At 54.9% G+C, this 18,389-nt stretch overlaps 1 protein-coding gene across 1 annotated transcript in view; it reads right to left on the bottom strand.

Annotated features, from left to right (window-relative positions):
- The window catches only part of COL22A1 (collagen type XXII alpha 1 chain), a 248,728-nt gene that overhangs the window by 199,566 nt on the left and 30,773 nt on the right, over window positions 1–18,389 (bottom strand). The window contains exon 4 of the mRNA XM_045812201.2: window positions 1,386–1,460. Within this exon, the coding sequence (XP_045668157.2) occupies window positions 1,386–1,460 (75 nt within the window). The remainder of the gene's footprint in view (window positions 1–1,385; window positions 1,461–18,389) is intronic.

Here is an 18,389-nt window from a genome sequence, read left to right as displayed (position 1 = left end):
GGTGGGGATTTGCTTGGAGGAGTGACTCCAGCGGAAGCTGTGCTTGGCGGGGGATCTGCCGAGGCAGAGAGTGGGAGCAATGACGTCACACTGTCCGGAAGCTTAGCCCCACCCTGGGCAGAGCAACTCAGCTATAAATACATCCCCTCCAAGGTAAGCGAGTTAAGAAAGGGAAGAAGTTGAGGGTCATCTTTATCTCCTGCTTGACAGAGAACCCCTGGGAGTGAGGGGTCCTCGCTGAGCATGACCACACACCAGGTGCTCCACCGGGAGGAAGAGGCAACGAACTCCGCCTTCCTTCGGGTCCCTCCAGATGTGCTGAACTGGGAGGCGCTGGATGGGGGAGTGAGCGTGGGGGACAAGGAGGAAAAGCAGCTATGAAGCGTGTGGCACTCAGCCAGCCGCCCCAGCGGGTGACTGCAGCTAAATCTCACTGGGAAACGCCAGAAAATGGGTCAAACGTGGACCTCGGAATAATCTCCCCAAAGGGCAGTAGAACCAGGGTGTTTCTGCACCCTAGAAACTACCTGAGGGCTGAGTCATTCCCGAGGACACATTCCACCTGCTGTGCAAGCAGACAGGGCAGTCTTCTACCATTCTAGAAACATCCCCAAGCACAAACCAGCAGATGCTGGCATCTTTTTGTGGGCAGGGGCACACTAACACAGCAGCGTCCCGGGTCGGCACCCCCCTGACAGCGCCTGCAATGTGCCTCCTCCTGACCCCCCGGCGCTCCATGCTGAGGATGCAGACACCCCTCCCCCCAGCGCTACACATGCAGGGGGCCCCTGGTCCCTTGGGCAGTGGGCAGGAGCAGGGCTGGTGTCCTGGAGGTGAAGGAAATGCCCCTGAGATTTGCAGGGGCAGGATGCAGGCCACGGGGAGAAGCGAACCCTCAGGAGGGTGGGAAGCCCCCTCAGCCACTGCCACATATCCCATCTACTCCGTCGTGCGGGAACAGCCTGGGAAGGGGCCCTGTAGGGTTTATTTCTACTGCTGGCTCTGCAGCCAGGCGTCTCTGCTCGCTCTCTCTCCCATCATTCCCTCCTGTATTTATAACTCTGATTCATGCTCTCACCCCGAATGCATTGATTTCTCCACTCATTTGCTCACTCCGCTGATCATTCGCTTACTCATCCCCCAACTCCTTTGTTCTGATGCGTTATTTAGAGACTCCCATAGGGTCACCACCAACTCCCAGATGGGAATGTGACTGCTGTTCACGGTTGGTCGGCTGTGGATGGAGGCTGCCACCCGCACAGCTCAGGCCGTTGCATTAGACTTCGGTGAACAGATCGGCGAGGCCAGCCCTGAGTCAAGGAGGGTCGTGCTCAGACCCGGCAAACTGCACAGCAGAGCAAGCCAGCGGCCGCCCTCTCTCTTACCTGTGATTTCCTTGGTTTCACCGTTGGTGTGCTTAAAGCGGTCTCCTTCCACACGGACACTGGGGCACAGCACGTCTGAGAAGGCAAGAGAAAACAGACAGATGGATGAGCAAATGTGACCCATGGTCCCTCCATGGGATATGACAGCACCCAGAGCCCCTAGCTTCCAGCAAGCAGCATGCAGAGCTCCCCAGTGCTGCCACGTGGCATCCAGAGCCCCCAGCTCCCAGCATGCAGCTCCCAGAGCCCCCAGCCCCCGGCACACGGCACCCAGATCCCCCAGCTCTCGGCATACGGCACCCAGAGCACCCTCAGCTCCCAGCATGTGGCTCCCAGAGCCCCTAGACCCTGGCACAGCATCCAGAGCCCCTAGCTCCCGGCACGCAGCTCCTAGAGTGCCCCCAGCCCCCAGCATGCCGCACCCAGAGCCCCCAGCTCCTGGCACACGGCACCCAGAGCCTCCAGCTCCCTGCACACAGCTCCTAGAGTGCCCTCAGCTCCCTGCATGCAGCTCCCAGATCCCCCAGCCTCCGGCATGGCATCCAGAGCCCCTGGCTCCTGGCACGCAGCTCCTAGAGCACCCCCAGCCCCTGGCATGTGGCACCCAGAGCCCCCAGATCCCGGCACATGGCTCCCAGAGCCCTCAGCTCCCGGCACATGGCACCCAGAGCACCCCCAGCCCTGGGCACACGGCACCCAGAGCGCCCTCAGCTCCCTTGCATGTGGCACCCAGAGCCCCAGCTCCTCGCACATGGCACCCAGAGCACCCCCAGCTCCCGGCACACAGGAGGCGGCACACCCTGCGGACCGGTTCATTTACACGGGTACTTGCCAAGCACCTACTCTGCAAATACTGTGCTCTGTCCTGGGGGTGACACGCACCAACGACCACACAGTCTCACCCTTCAGAGGGAGTCAGACACCCAAACTGACAGGGTCAGCACCGTGTAGTAAGTGACAGAGCAGGCGTGGTTGCCAGGGGATTTGGGACACAGGTCTGACACCTCGCTGGGCTTGGAAGGTCGGGGAAGCTTTCCTGGAAAGGCGATGCTTGCGGCTTTCTTAACAGAACAGTGAAGACTTAGCCAGACGGAGAAAAGAACAAGAGTGCAACAGGCAGAGGGAACCTCATTTATAAAGGCGTGAACGTACTTATCAAGATTCCAAGTCGGCAGGCATCAGTGGCATGGGAAACGTGTGCCAGGGACCCCAAAGGGGTCTCTTATGCTCACCCTAAGGAGCTTCAATTCCAAAAGCTGAACTGCTCAGTCATACAAAGGCAACAGAGTAAGTCATACAGCAAGAAAAATACTTTTTTATAGGATATTACGTTAGCGTCCTAACATCTTCACAATTCCTCACTTAAGAAAAAAGTTAGAAAGGAGAGAGACTCTTGCAGTTGCCCTAAAAATCCCAGAAAGAGCACCAACTTGGAATTCTAAAGTCCTCGGTCCAAATGTCGGCTCCCTGACCGACAAGCTCGCTGTCTTGGCGAAGTCCGTTAACCTCCGTCTTGGCGTGAGCATCTCTGGCGGGGAGATCTTACAGAGCACACACGGGCCCCGGGGCTCGCTGAGCAAGTTCAAGCTCCTAATGGGACTGGAACGAGGCAGGGTGGCCCTCCAATTCAGCACCTGAAGCAACTGGCTTACCTTAGTGTAGACCCCGTGCTGTGCATGTCACTATCACAATCCTCCCTCATTAAATAGTTCTGCCACTTGTCCCATGTGCAATGACCTGTTTTCACATTCGGGACACAAGTGTCCCTGTGAGGGGCCGGTTCGGGGCCCCTTTACCCATCAGCAGTGAGGGGAAAGAATGAGATCCTCCCTGGGGTGGAGGTATTTCTCATGTTTATCCTAAAAGGCACCACAAGGTCTGCCAAGCCCCATGGAAGGCGTTATTTTGGACACAGCCCCAAGCTGTCTAGAACCAAATACGCAAGAAGACGCAGGCACCTCACAATATTTAGACAGCCCCACCCGGGACAGCAGCAGCTGTGGGGTGACCATCAGTTGCTCCAGCCTTGGAAGGCTGCCAGGGACACTGGCTGTGGATCATGCGGAATGGCAGGTGCGTTGACTCAGAAGGTTCTATCCCTGACGATGAGCAGATCTCTGGAGACTGATGGCCGGAGCTCAGGGCACAGGCAGGGCCACTGAGCCTTGTCTCCGAAAATACCCTGAGGTTGTGACCTGATTCCCAAACCCAGATGGGCAAGGACAGTCCAAAGACCGTGAATACAGGTAAGATGGAGCTTCTTTTCAAAGACATCAGGACTTGTCCAAACTGCATTAAGGAATCATTCCCCAAATCACCTGCCAATCGCCTGGTGGGGCCACCGTGAACCCTTACATGTCCAAGAGGCTCAAGGGGCAATTTATAGCTGACTTAGTATCAAGTCAGGACACGTGGTTCCCAAAATACCCCCTCCAGCCAGGCTTCGCAGGGGAGGGATGTCAGGGCTCCCTGGGTTTACCTCCTTGGCAGGGAGGTAGGGTTAGCATCCAAAGGCCCGCTTAGCCTAAAACTATATCTGTTTGGCCAAGGCATTTCCACATCTTGGATAATGATCTATTTATTTCTGCATTAACTCATTTATTTAAAAGAAAATATCTGAGCTCCAGATATGTTGCAGGCACAGAGTTAGTTCTAGGGACACTAGAGTGGGATAAAAGACAAGTCACCAGGCGCCTGGGGGGCTCAGTCAGTTAGGCCTCTGCCTTCGGCTCAGGTCATGATCCCAGGGTCCTGGGATCAAGTCCTGCATTGGGCTCCCTGCTCAGCAGGGACTCTGCTTCTCCCTCTGCCTGTGGCTCCCCCTGCTTGTATTCTCTCTCCCTCTCTCTCGCACAAATAAATAAAATAATAATAATAAAAAAAGACAAGTCACTGTCCCTGCCTTCAGGGCACGGGTGGGCTGACAGTGGGGACAGACTTGAGACTGGAAAGCACAAGACAGTGTCAGAGCTGCCCTGACATCACTGTGTCTCTTTGCTTTGTAGGCTCCCCCTCAGCCTTTGAGACTGCCCACCTCGCCCCAGGGCTTATTCTCGATCACGGGGCCCCATCACCCCACCCCATGTCCCAAAGCTGATGGCTCGCCTGGAAGTCACTCTGCCTGGGAGCGGGAGCCTGCAGCCCCGAGTGGATCCACGTCGAGCTCACTGTGTTCACAGCTCCGGGCACGGACAGGCCCTGAGTTCAAGCTGACCAGAACTGACCAGCGACACCTGAGCCAAGAAGTCAGCACTGGATGGCCTTCCAGGCACGGGCTCCATCGTGACATGGATGAGCAGTGAGATGTCTCAGAGCGGGGCTCCCGCCGTGGAGGTGTGACAGACCCCATTGGCCGTCAGTCCTACTTCCTCCCTGCTAGAAGAATGCCCCTGTCCTCAGAATGGCAGAGTTTTCAGCCCAAGGAGAAGAGCTGTGGCGGGCTGGTCTTGACTAATGGAGGTTATTCTATCCCCCACCTCTCTAGCCTCTCTCGCTGCCAGGGACATACGTGTGACCCATATCTGGACAAGAAAATAAGTAACTAAGTAACAGTTTGCTGTGGTTGGCAGAGGGGGGGTTTCTCAAAAAGTGTTTGCTTTTCCTGAGGGAATGGGACAGACAGGCGGATGGGACTGCCGAGTTCACGTTCCCTTCCTTCTCCTTAGACTGCGGGGACGTAACGTCCACGGGACTGCCAAGGACAACTGAGAAGACAGGAGCTCCAACTTCAGCAGCCCGAGCCTGGGTGAAAAGGGTAAGAAAAACACACTTCGATTTGCCTAAGCCACTGAACTTGTTTTCGTTTGGTTTGCTTTTGTTTTTGATTTCCAAACTTGCACGCACCCCCTTTCTGGGAGCAGTACCGATGAGCCAGGCCCCAGGACCGGAACCCTGCTTCTCTTTCCAGGTGCCTGAGGACAACTCAAGACAGAGGTGAGGACCAGCACGTTATTTTCCTGGTAAAGGACCCACCGCTGGACTGGGTGTCTTCACTCTTCCAGTAAAGAGGGGTTTACCCAGTAATCGCTCAGGATCGACCTGACAAGCAGCTGTGGGGTTAGGGACGGGCTAAGTTCTCAGGAATGGAAATGAGTCCTTAGTTCTTGCGTGAGTTGGTCAGTGTTCCTTTTGGAAAGGGCAGGAACACAAAAATCTGGACGTGGCTGATCACAAAGACCTGGTCCCTGGGAGCTGATTTACTGTCACTCACGGACATTCGTTCTCCCTCGTTCTTTGGGCAGGTGGAGCCTCCGAGACTTCGGGAGAGGAAAGTGATCTCTCCGCCCACAGGACCGGTTCTGTTTCACCAGAAGCTTTCAAGAGAGGCCAGCTACTGACAGATCAGAGCTGCTGCTCCAAGGGGAAAAAATCAGGAACTCACTGAGGTTTCTGTGGAAAAACACCTCAATCGTCTTCAGTACCAAATGGCAGAAGGGGAAAGTGGGCTTGCCCAGGATGCCCTTCGGCTTTCTGCTGACACACCCACACTTCTGTCTAGAAAACACTGAGCCATGCCATCCCCTGGTGTCTTCATTTGGGAAAAGAGAGTGCTGATAATTAAGCACCTACTGTGTGCCAATCTCCCAGCTGAGGATTTTACCTGCAACAACCATTCAAATAGGCAGATTTCTTCCCATTACACAGATGCAGAAACAGAGGCTAAAAGGGTAAGAAACTCACCAGGATGGGAGGAGTACCTGGATTTGGATCAAGGTCTGCCTGCATCTAGAATCTGGATGAAGAGAGGGCAGCCCTGGTCTAGGGAATCAGCAGGACCATGGAAGCAAGGAGCAGGGCCAGAGGACTCAGCAGGCCATGGACAGGAAGCGATCACCGCTCACCCAGAATGTCACGGCGGCCGCCACGCAGTGCTGCTGGCCACGGAGGAGAGGATGGCGTTCCAAGAGGGGAGGGGAAGAAGTGGAGGTGGGAGGAGGGAGGACGTGAATCAGGCACCAGCAGACACAGCACAGCTCCTCTGCTGCTCCAAGGCCAGCCAGGAAGGCATCCTCGCATTCCCACCCTAGAGAGCCAACAGTCACTGAGCCAGGCCCGGGATGATATGAACGATCACGATAGTAATGCCAGGGGCTGCCGGGGACTGAGGGTCCCCACGGCCAGCTCTGCGCTGGGTGTGCAGTGTAGATGGTTTCTGCTCTGCTGGGGGCTGGCAGTATCTCTGATCAGCAGACACGGGTATGCCCGCTCTGCCCCAGACTCCGTCCTAAGCCTGGTGAACACATTAACACATTGGATCGAGTCTTCCCTACAGCTTCAAGGGACAGGTGCTATTATTTACAGATAGGGAAAGAAAGGCCTCAGGAATTAGTAAATGGACCGTCCAAGGCCACAGAGCTAGCAAATGGAGAAATCAGCACGATGGCTCCGGCATCTGCCTCCTGACCCCCGCAGCACACGGCCTCTCCCAAAGTCACCCAGCCAACAGGGAGCCGAGTCTGTCTGTCTCCACAGCCTGCACAGACAGACAGCCAGCTGCTCCTTCCTGAGGCAGCCCCTCCAGCCGAGGAAGAGCCCGAACTTGTAAAGTCCTCACTCTGCACCTATGGGACCCAAGTGCTCCCCAAGTTCTGCCCACCAGGTCTGCTCGTTTGTGCCCGCTGACACCCCTCAGAGCTGGGCACTGCGACCCCGGGATAGACAGACAGCAGGACGGTACCAAGCCCAAACAGGTCCCCGTTCTCTCTCACAGAAGCTACTCAGACGTTCCAAGGCAGCTGGGGTGCTCCTCCCATTAGCTGGTCTTCTCCAGCGGAGCCCCCCTGGACCCTGGTGGTTCCCGCATCCAGACAGGCCAGGGGCGTGGAGGGACAGGTCTCCCCTGAGCCGTGAGCACAGAGGCTGGGATCACAGCTCCCGCGGGCACAGCTGCATGTCTGCCACTGACTGAGGCACTGTTTGGCCTCTTGTCCAGCCCATCGGTGCTACTCATTGGGCCCACGGTGCAGACAAGAGAACTGAGGCTAGGAGAGCCGAGGGGACCCATTTCAATCACACAGCTAGTTAGTGGTGGAGGCAGGATTCAACTCGGTGTGATTCTAGCATTCTCTCACATGCTGGGGGGTCCGGAAGAACATGGAATATTGAAAACGTGGTTACCTCTGGGAGGCAGAACTTGGACTGATTCTTTGTCTTTTTTTGATTTTGTGTATTTTCAAATTTGCTTTAAAGATTTGAATATGATTTACAAGTTATTTACTGTGATTATCATTTTTTAAAAGCAGGTCTGAGCCCTGCCCTGGGGTCCTTGTTGCTGAGGCAGCAGGAGGCTCAGGGGGAGGAGGCAAGGCCAGCAGGGGCGGAAGGAGGGGGTGGCTGGTGGCCGTAAGCAAGCGCTGTTTGCAGGGGTGAGCTCGGGAGTCAGGGAGGCCGGTGGGGCCTGCACCAGCTGACATGCCTGGTGTGGCCTGGACAGTGGCAGACGGTCTCACACTGGGGCCGTCTCTCCTCTCCCAGCCCGAGCCTGGGTCTGCTCGCTGGGGTAAAGTGAGGCTGAAACAGGGCCAGAGGGAGACTGTGCTCTGCAAGGCTGATGGGGAAGGTGGTCTGGATTCTGCAGACCTCACCCTTCCAATGTCAGCTGCCCCTTGTGCGTGCTTCCAGACCTGGAAATAGGGATGTAAGTTTGTGGGGTTTTCCCCATCCACGGTCATCCTGCAGCTTAAATGGGGTAGTGAATGGGAAGTTGGTGGCATGACGCCTGACACCTAATTAGTGCTCATTCATTCATTCACTCATTCAGCCAGCGCATTTTTGCCACATGCCCGGCACCAACCTTCCAGAATAGAGAGCAAGTGCAAACAGGTGCCCTGGGCTCTCGGTGGTCACGTGCTAGTACAGGAAGCAGAGAGCAGACAGACAGACACAGAAGCAAGCTGGTCGTTGGGTGTGGTCAGTGCTGTGCATGACGTGTGTAGGTGGATGTCCAGGCACTGGCTGTGGGGCCAGGATGCAGGTCGGATACATGGGTCTGGAAAGACCTCTTGACTGAGCGACGTTGGGGCTGAGCATGGAGATGGACACGAGCCAGCCACAGAAAGAGCAGGCAGGAGGGGGGAGCAGCAAGTAACACAGAGCCCTGCGGAGGAAGGGGCTTGGCTTGCCCTGGGGTGGGGAGGGGCAGAAGGCAATGGTAGTTACTGAGTGTGGCCATCCAAGGAGGGTGGGACTTCAGAGGTCTCTGGGTTCCTCGGACCTCCTTTCCCTCCCAGGGATGTCCCATGGGCTGAGCGCCAGCAGGTGTCACCAGAGGCCAAGAGGACCTCCTCTAGGACGGGACAGGAGAAGAGGTGAAGTGGGAACTCGGGAGGGCAACAGAGCCCTCGGCCAGCACCCAGGTGCCACGTGGGTCCTGGCCACTTCGGCCCACTGGGCTCAGCCAAGCAGTGACCTTCAGCTGTTGGCATCTGAGAGGCACCAAACCTAACTGCAAACTTCCTTTCCTTCATCCCACATTTAACGAATACCCACTGTGTACCTGGCACTGAACTGCTCTGGGATATCATGGGCACAATGACCAGCGCTCTGTCCTCAGGGAGCTGCTGTCCAGTGGACAAGGTAGAAATTGGCCAAATTAGGCGCTGACCTCTCCAGCAGGCGATTATAACCAGTGGGAAGCTCTGAGGCACGGATGGGAAGAACACAGGGGGATCCAAGCAGGTTGGAGTGTTGGGGATGACTCCATCGAGACCTGAAGGGTGAGCTGGAAGGAAGTAGGTAGAAGCAACAGGAGAATGACCCACAGCAAGCTCACAAGACTCAGCGACTTGTCCCTAAGTAACAGAGCTCATCATTCGGGATGCAAAATCCAAACCCAGGTTTGTCCGACCCCACCATCTCCCATCTTTGGGCTACAGCCCACCACAAGACCATTGTAGGTTAAACGGTCCATCTATAGAAAAAGGGCTCTGGAGACCTCAAATGAGCAGAATTGGTGAGACGGTCACCAGATGGGGGTGGGATCAGCAGGGTGGGGTCTGGGGCCAGCAGCGGGTAGGGGCTGAGGCGGGGCACTGTCAGGATCATAAGACCCCTGTGTTCTGCTGGGAAGTTAACCACTAGGGAGTGGAGCAGGACATGAACCAATGTTTCCAGAGTGTCTAGCATGGCAGGGACCAGGCATGTCTGCCTGGATGCTAGGAGGTCACCGGGAACAGAAAGGGCAAAAGTCTTGCATTCCGGAAGCCCGCGGTCCAGGGGATTTCACTCAAGTGTCTCCAAGGCTTTCCTGGGGGCCTGGCCACTCCCAGCGTGCAGCTACGGTGGGGCTCAGAGTGGTTGCACAGCCCATCCACGTCACCTTGCAGGGAGTGGCGAGGTAGGATCCAAACCCAGGCCTGGTTGAAATGCACAACCCACATGGCCCGTCCAGCGCACCCTAAAGTCTGGCAGGGGAAGATGCACATGGCAGGAAAGGTTAACGGTTGAGTTGGACCACCAGGCGCGTCGGAGAGAGGTGCTTCTAGAAACGATATTCTTACAGCACACAGTCAGAGCTGAGGCTCAGGAAGGACCCTGAAGGATGACCCTACGGTCCAGACCTCTCGTTTGACAGGTAAGGGATCTGATGCCACCAAAGGGAAATGCTCACGGTCCAACGCCCTCCAGAGCCTCCACCGCGCCGGGCGCACGGCCACAGCCTCCGTCCCACTCCTCAAAGGTCCTCTGAAACAAAACCCAGGAAACACCAGCAGCTGGGGGGAAGCAGGAGCTTCTGGAACTGCAGTGTGTTTTACAGGACAGAGGGTCCTGGGGAGGACGGGGTACGGCTTCTAGCGCCGAACTTTTCTCCCCAAAGCTTTGCCCTCTGACTTGGATGCAAAGCCTCTGATCCAGATTCACTGCTGGGGGCGATTTCATCAGGTCCACATGAACAAACATCTCCTCAAGCTCCCTCTTCGCTGTCTCTGTTCTGTTTGCTCCCCTGCAGGGAATGAAGAGTGACCTTATGTGTACAGCACCCTCTGTCTTTTCAGACTCCGAGGCCAGTTTGCTCAGTTCTAGAACTGAGTCCACACTCTTGACACCTGCTCTTCTGGGTCCTAACAGGGGTTACAGGGGAGAAAGTGCAGGAAGTGCCAAGTTCAGTGCTCAGGCCACCCCGGTCTCACGCAATGGCGATCTTCCTTCCCCTCCTGCCCATTCCCACCGCAGGACCCGGTGCTGAGGGTCACCTGCACCCAGTCTGGGGTCAGTTACCCACAACCCTGAGCTTCTGCAGGACCCGAGGATGAGGGGCACCCCCAGGGCTGCACGACAAGGTGAGGGTCCTAGGTGACAGGGCTGCTGAGCAGACTCACGGGTAAGGAAACAAAGCCTCCTCCATGGATTCCGAGCAGATAGAAATAGAAAAACAAAGGAGTGGCCAAATGCAAATTGACCGTGTGAGTCCAGGGAATATTTCACTCCGCCACATGGAGAGGAGATAAGACTTCCTGGAGGAAAGGGGCAGGAGGTAAGAGGGTGCAAAGAAGGCCCGGGTTCTGGGGGCAATGCTGACCCTAAGTCACCCCGTGGCCGGGACACACCACCTCCCCATGCAGTCCCAGGAAAACAGAATGAGCCCAAAATGCCTCCCCACAGGAACATTCTGTGGTTCTCAGCAGAGATGAACCAGCAAGATAGGTGTGATTTACTTTCCTCTAGTCACGGCCACATTCTCTCCATTAGCATGTGGTCTGGGATCAGACCTATCTGTGTCCAGACTCAGGGTCATGTCCCCAGAAATAGAGCACCAGTGACCAAGGCAGTCTCCAGGGACGAGCAGGGCGCCCTGACTCAGCCCCCCGCTTTGCCAGGCCCCAAATGCCTGTGGGAGCACACGGCAAGGCCGGGAACCCATTCACTGCGTCCCAGGTCATGGGGCAGAAGTGGACCTGGCCAGCCCAGCTCCCCATGTGTTCCCACCCTCTCCCCAGAGGATTGGTGGAGGTGGGTTCCCGGAATGGCCACCGGCTGCATTCCTGTGGGGGGAGTTCGGTGAGGCTGGTGGGAAATCACAGCCAGATGTCAAGGGGGAGCAGCCGGGCAGCCTTTCCAGCCCCCCTGGACGAATCCAGCTGGTGAAGGCACAGCTGTAACTGGAGATGAGCTGAGGCCTGGGGACAGGGTGGGGACCCTGCCCACATGCCCTCCTCCCGTCCAGGGCACCCACTGGGGCTGCACCTCCCATCACAGACTGTAAGCATCTCTGTGGGTCTGCAGCCGGAAGTGTCAGCCTGGGCTGGGGAAGAGAGGTCACCTGGCTCTGTGCCCTTCCACACCTATGGTTCTCCCTGCTTGCAGCCCCGGGCTCTGAGCACCTGCCACGCCCACACCTGGAGAATGAAGCTGTGGGGGGGCCTCACGCAGCAGCCACTCCTCCTCCTCCTAGCTGACCATGAACCAGCTGCCCGGTCCCTCCAGCTTCTGGTTCCTCACGAGAACATTACTATGTGCTGGACTCACTGTTCAACCCTCTGCCCGCATTTCCCACTTTCCAGCCAACCCCTCCACCCCCCGCCCCTGCCCCAAACCCTCTTCTTGGGGAATGCCTACCCATCTGCCCAGCTCTGCCTTTACCCTCAACACAATGCCTTCAAGGTCCACCCGTGTTGTTACAGAGGGTAGGATCCCCTCATTTTTTATGGCCAAATGATTTTCCCTTATAGTGAACACCTCAGCCTCTTGTACCCATTCACCCCTACGTGGACGCTTACATTGTTTCTACACCCTGGCTTTTGTAAATAACGAACAAGGCAGGTATGTTTTCCATTAGTGATTTCCTTTCCTTTGGGTGTATTTTCAGAGGCGGAGCTGCCGGATCACGCGGAGGTTCTCTCTTCGATGTTTTGAAGGACCTGTACCCTATATTCCCAGTGTCTGCACCAATTCACGTTCCCACCAACAGCCCACAAAGGTTCCCTTGCTCCATAGCCTCACTAACACTTGTTATTTCTAGTCTTTTCCAGAGTCATTCTGACAGGTGCGAGGTGGGATCTCATTGTGGTTTTCATTCATCATTTTTACATGCTAACGTTTTAATGTGTTTTTTTTTCTCCTGAGATAGAAGCTCCGTATCAACAGAGCTGTGTTGGTCACATTAAGTCCCACACTCGCATAACCTGCAGCCAGAGTTTCCGGCTCCTGGGAAGCATTTAATGAGGATTTCCTGAACTGATGATGAAGACACTGTAGCAAAGCTATCAAACAGGTTTCTCATCCCCGTGTTTCAGGTAAGAGCTCATGAGACTTCCCCAAGGACCTATGGGCAGCCGAGAAGAGCGAGCACGGACACGGGTCCAACACGTGCTGTGGGCCAGGCGCTGCCCGGAGCACTGTCTATGTTTAGTGCATGTAAATCGCACGGGAGGAGGAGGGATAGCTGTAGCCATTGTACAGATGGAGAAACCAAGCGCAGGGTTACATAATCAGTAAGGAGATGATAAACGGCAAACCCAGGACTTCAACTCGGGGCTTCCGGGAGGTAGGCAGGGAGGGAAGGGGGGAGAGAAAGAGAGAAAATCCTCGAGAGCCCAGAGTTTAACAGGTCCTCACTGCAGTGTCCTGGCTCCCTCTTTCTTATCTGTTTTTTCCAATGTTTAAAAATTGAAGTACGGTTGACATACAGTATTAGTTTCAGGTGTACGACCTAGTGATTTGACATCTTTATACATTATGAAATGATCCCCAGGATAAGTGTAGTCACCATCTGCCACCGCACATGGTTATTACACTATTGACCGTATTCCCTGTGCTGGACTCTGCATCCCCAAGACTGACTGACTTTATAACTGGAGCTGGCACCCCTAATCCCCTCCACCTATTTCACCCAGCCCCCCACACCCCTCTGGCAACCACCTGTCTGTTCTCTCCCCCTCACCTGTTCCAGCTCCTAGATGAGAGGCCAAAGCAGCCCATGGGGTTCCACTCATTCCCATCCCCCTGCTCACCTATTTTTCTGTTGTACATAACACCTCTGATGATAATAAATTTTTTTATTAAAAAAAATCCTTTTTTAGAGGCGTAAGGCCCTCTGTGGCTTTCAATCAACAAATGTCTTGTGGACCACGGTGCCTCAGACTCCCCTGGGCCAGGCCCTATTGCCCACCTCGAGACAACGGAATGTACTGAACAGGCGGATTCCCTGTTCGACGTGGGAATGCTCTGCTGCCGAGCCCACTTAGGCATTTCTAGTCACCTCTCCCTGAATCTGGAGGATGCGGTCTCTCTCATACAAAGCAAAGACGGCGAGAAGTTGGGCTGCATCCATCCCCATCCCCTGCCGGCCAGGGCCCCCTTCCCTCCCATTCCCATCACCTTCTCAGCTCAGGTTCCTGGGCCTGGTGTGACAGGGTGGAGACTTCCGTGGTCCATGCTACCTCTAAGTGTGCAGAGAAATAGTGCTAAACAGCTGATTTTCACTTGCAAGGACTACATCTCTGCATCGAGGACACGAGGCACACGGGAACGGCACCAGGAGCTGGCTGGGGGTTCTGTCTCCGGCATCCTTCCTCTCTAGTCCTGTGCCTTCTCGGGGCTCTGGCTGAGGCCTCTCTGAAGCAGGGAACGTGGGGACAGTGGGGACAAGGTCTACAATCACTCAGGCCATACAATCTACAGACATGCGCAGAATCCTTGCAATGTGTGTACGTGGGAGATTGTTGCATACTATTTTCCAGATGAGGGAACTAAGGGTAAGTCTTCTGCCCAAACGCACACAGATGGTAAACAGCAGAGGAGTGTGTGTGTGTGTGTGTGTGTGTGCGCGCGCGCACGCACAGGGTGCATCTGTGCGAGCATGTGTGCGTGTGTGTGCCTTGTGTTTTAGTGTATACGTTTTGGGGGGGAGGGGCAGGTGGATAAAACTCAAAGAAGCCAGAGTCTATAATTAAAAGGACAAAGACAGGCAGGTTTTACAGCAGAACAAGTCACCTAGAACATACTGCACTGACAATGGATTTCCTTCCGTCTTCCAGTAAGTGTGAAATGTGTCAGAAGCATTGTAAGTCATCAGCCGCATTTCTTGGAAAGCCCCTAGACATTGTGTAAGGCCCGTGCCCTGCTCCCTCTGGCAAGTGTGAAATAAGTTCAGCTAGAACCAGGTCAGCCGCAGGACGTGAGAGGCACGCAGAAATGCAGGCTTTCTCCAGGTCTTTAATTATACGGATGCATATTTATATAGAGACAGAGAGAGACCATGTGTATGTATACACACCTTTTGCAAATAGTACCAATTTAGTTGTGGCCACTGTTCTTTACCCTTTCATCAACCCTAAAGGAAAACCACTGTGTGAAACAGGCAGCCCCACCTCCATGAGATGGAATGCTTGGCATGACACGGTCCCCGTAAATGGGACGGCCACGCTGTGTGGATGCTTACGTGGGGTGGCTCCAGGAAAGGGTGCGGGGGCTGGCACGAGGCCCTCCAGCCAGGCAGCGGCCAGGGAGGATGCCGATTCATATCTGGCCCCAGGGCCCCGTCTAGTCCAGTTGGGACATGAATCCTTGCCTGAGGCCAGGGAAGGTAGGAGGCTTTCTTACAGATCTCGGGTGACCCCTCAAAATGACAAACAGAGGAGGCATCCACAACGGTGGCACACAGTGGAGGCAGCATGATGGTGACCAAGACACAGAGGAGCGGGGAGAGGGGCGCTCGAAGGGGAATCCCACCCACCCCAATCAGCACCCGAGGAGGGAACCGAGGCTACCTTCCCAGGATCACAGAGGAGTTAGTGGCAGTGACTTCGGATCGCCAGGCATCATGTCAGAACACACTGTCGGGGTCAGCAAGCTTTTCCTGTAAAGGACAGGGTGCAAACAGCCTTTGTGGGCCACACAGCCTCTGTCACAACTACTCGGCTTGAGGTCGTGGTGGGAACACAGCCACACACAACATGTGAACAAGCTGGGATGCCATATTCCAGCAAAACTTGAATCAAAAAAGTGGTGTCTGGGCAGACGTGGCCTGCGGGCTGTTGTCTGCTGTCCCCTGCATTTGATCCAGAAAGATCTCGAGTCCCTGGACAGGCCAGGGTCCTGCCCATGGCTCGCGATCCATGAACTTCTAAACTCTGCTGGATTCCCTTCCTGGACAGGGGCTCAGATCCCACCATGTCAGGTTTGGGCACTCTGATGGTTGGCATGCTCTGTTTCATACAGACTTGACATGAATCCTAACTATGATAACACAGTAAGAAGAACCACAATCAAAGCTAGCAGATCGGTAAGTATCGTCTCAGTTTTACAGACAAAGAAGTCAAGTCTCTGAGACGTGAAGTCCCGGCCGAGGGCCGCCAGCGGGCAGGCGGAGAGCTGGGGTTCCACTCCAGCCCCTCTGCCTCAGATCAGGGTCCCAGCAATGCACAGGCTGTGACTCCACTCCGGACGAGCCACAGAGGGCGCCTTTGACGTGTGTAAACAGACAGCTGAAATACATTTGCATTCAATTTCACAGAAGGAGGCCGTTGGGGGAAAAAGCAACATTCATGTAGGGTCCTTCAGAGGGACATGACAAAAAAAGAAATGGTTGAGAAACACTGCCTTACGTGAAAGGTATTTAACTCAATCACCTTTCTGGAAAACAGTATATGTATACCTGCCCACATACATACATAAAATGTATACATATGTCTATTCTGTGTTATTTACATATGCAAATCACACAGACACATGTATATGTGCATATATATGTAGATATGTGTGTACACGCGTGTATGTGTATACACATGCGTGCATGTGCGCACATCTGTATATGTATGTATGCAAGTGTGTGCACATGTGTATATATGCCCTTATGTGCATTCACATGTGTCTATATACATGTATACAGCAAAAGCAAACACTGCATAGCAGGTGCTCAGGGCCACCCCTGAGCCAAGCGCTTCGCACGCCCCATTATATCCTCACAACCCCCTACAAGGTAGGAATGGTGCCGGCACCCTCTTTGTATGGCTGCGCACAAGACCAGTAAGAGGCGAGGAGACTGAGGGTAGGGAAGCAGAGCTAGGCGTGCCGGGCACCAGCACGGGCGAGGCACAACCACTGACGGCACCTCGCTGTCGACGCACACGTCTTGTGGGTACGGCGTGCAGGAACACACACATGCGGGCACACGCAGAATTCAGCACAAGGAAGACACTATTGCACCATCACAGGAAACCAGGACTCAGAAGCAACGTGAGTGGTGGTCCATTCAGAGGGAGTGGAGGGTATGCAGGCATACGCCCCTCCCAGTGCCACGGGACACACCCCCCGTCCCACGGAGGCTAGGGACAGAATGTCTGGTTTTGACACAGGGGTTCCTCGGTTTTAGGAAGAGACAGGAGTCAGGCAGGGACATGCTCTGAACAGCTCCCACGCATGAGCCTGGCTGGACATAGCTGGAAGACCGTGTCTCTTCCCCGGAGGTATGCCAATTACATATAACTGATGGGTGGTTTTCAGCTTTCCATCATTTTCAGTTACTTTCTAATAAAATTTCCTAGCACATAATCACAATTAAGTAACCCAGTTGCTATTTCTAGGGGGTGAGCTCGATCATAACAAGTTTTCCCAGGAGGAACTCCCAGTGACCTTTAGGCAAAGGGCGGGCCCGGCCGGAATTGCTTCTTGAGGCTGATGCGGCCCCGAGGGCCAAGCCACAGACATCCACGTGGCAGCTCCAAACCCACAGCTGATGCTGCCACAGACTCCTCCCAGGCCTTCAGTCCACCCAGAGGGCTAGCTGGGTCTGGTGGCCACACACACACACACACACACACACACACCTGTGTCTCTGTGTGCGTGTGTGTGTGTGTGTGTGTGTATGTGTCTTGACCTTACCACCAGTCTCTGGGCAGGCAGAGGGACGTGGGGATGGAGGCAGTTGTGTAGTCAGGAAGAGCTGGTCACTGGGGACAATGCCAGCAGCAGGCTGTGCCCTCGTGGATGGCTGTGAGACTCAGGTTCCGAGGGAGACGGGGCCCAGAGCAATTCTGAGGCTGGCCGTGCCACCCAGGCATGCCAATAGCCAGCCACAAAGCCCTTCCCTGGGCGTTACTGCTGGGTCTTCAAGGGGACAGATTATCCCAGGGCTTCGAGATGGACTCTGCTTCTGGCCAAAGACTCGTGGCTGGACTCCTTCTACTGGACAAGCTTGGGAACGTTAAGCCAACAAACTAAGCCTCAATTTTCACCTCCTGAAGCAGGGGATAACAACACTCTCCTTCTCGCACACCCCCCTCCAGCACCCAGAGTGCACAACTACCCCAGGCCCTTGGCTTTCACCACTGCCTCTGCCTGGAACTCGGGATGCGGACTGCTGCTGCTTGGCATCCCAAGCTCAACTCAATTCTTCTCCAGGGGCCTCTGGAAATGTCACTCTAAAAGCAGGATCACAGATGTCTTATTCAAGGAGGAACCCTGTGCCTCAGAACAATGTCTGCGAGAGAACAGGGGATTGATTAAAATGTGTTGGAAAAAATAACCCAGTGCTCTAGAGAGGCCTGGGAACACCCACGGTTGTGACACGGTACCCTTAAACGTCCATCCAGTCCATTCCCTATTACATCAGTAAGTTCTGTTATTTACTGACGACGGGCTACAAAAAGAAAAAAAGGACACATTTTCAAGTGAACCTAATAATTCACTCATTTACAAGGTGAAATTTCCGGCTGATAACCACAGTCAAGAGCACAGCGAGCCCTCGATGGCCACAGCGCCCAGGCCCGGGCTGACCCGCATGCTGTCACGGCAGACGAGGGCGTGAGGACGCGCTCGCCCCCACACAGGCAGCGGAGGCTCGGGGGGCTGAATGAACACAGGGCACCCACTAATTAAATGCAGAGCTGGGGTGTAGATGCTGACCTTTTTCCAGGGAGAGCCACAGGTGAACATAAAATTAATCTCCCTGCCACACGAAATAAGTCGGTCTCCCTCTGCAAACCCCCCCACCTTTGCCATATTGGTAAATAGAACATCCAGCCATCCAGACTCTCTCTGGAACAGCAACACAGCCAAGCACAGACA

Source organism: Ursus americanus, chromosome 9 (genome assembly GCF_024610735.1).
Source record: "Ursus americanus isolate L20-20 chromosome 9, mUrsAme1.1.p, whole genome shotgun sequence".
NCBI classification, from domain to species: Eukaryota; Metazoa; Chordata; class Mammalia; order Carnivora; family Ursidae; genus Ursus; species Ursus americanus.
The sequence above is the reverse complement of the archived record's forward strand: the minus strand, read 5'-3'. Positions and strand labels throughout refer to the sequence as shown.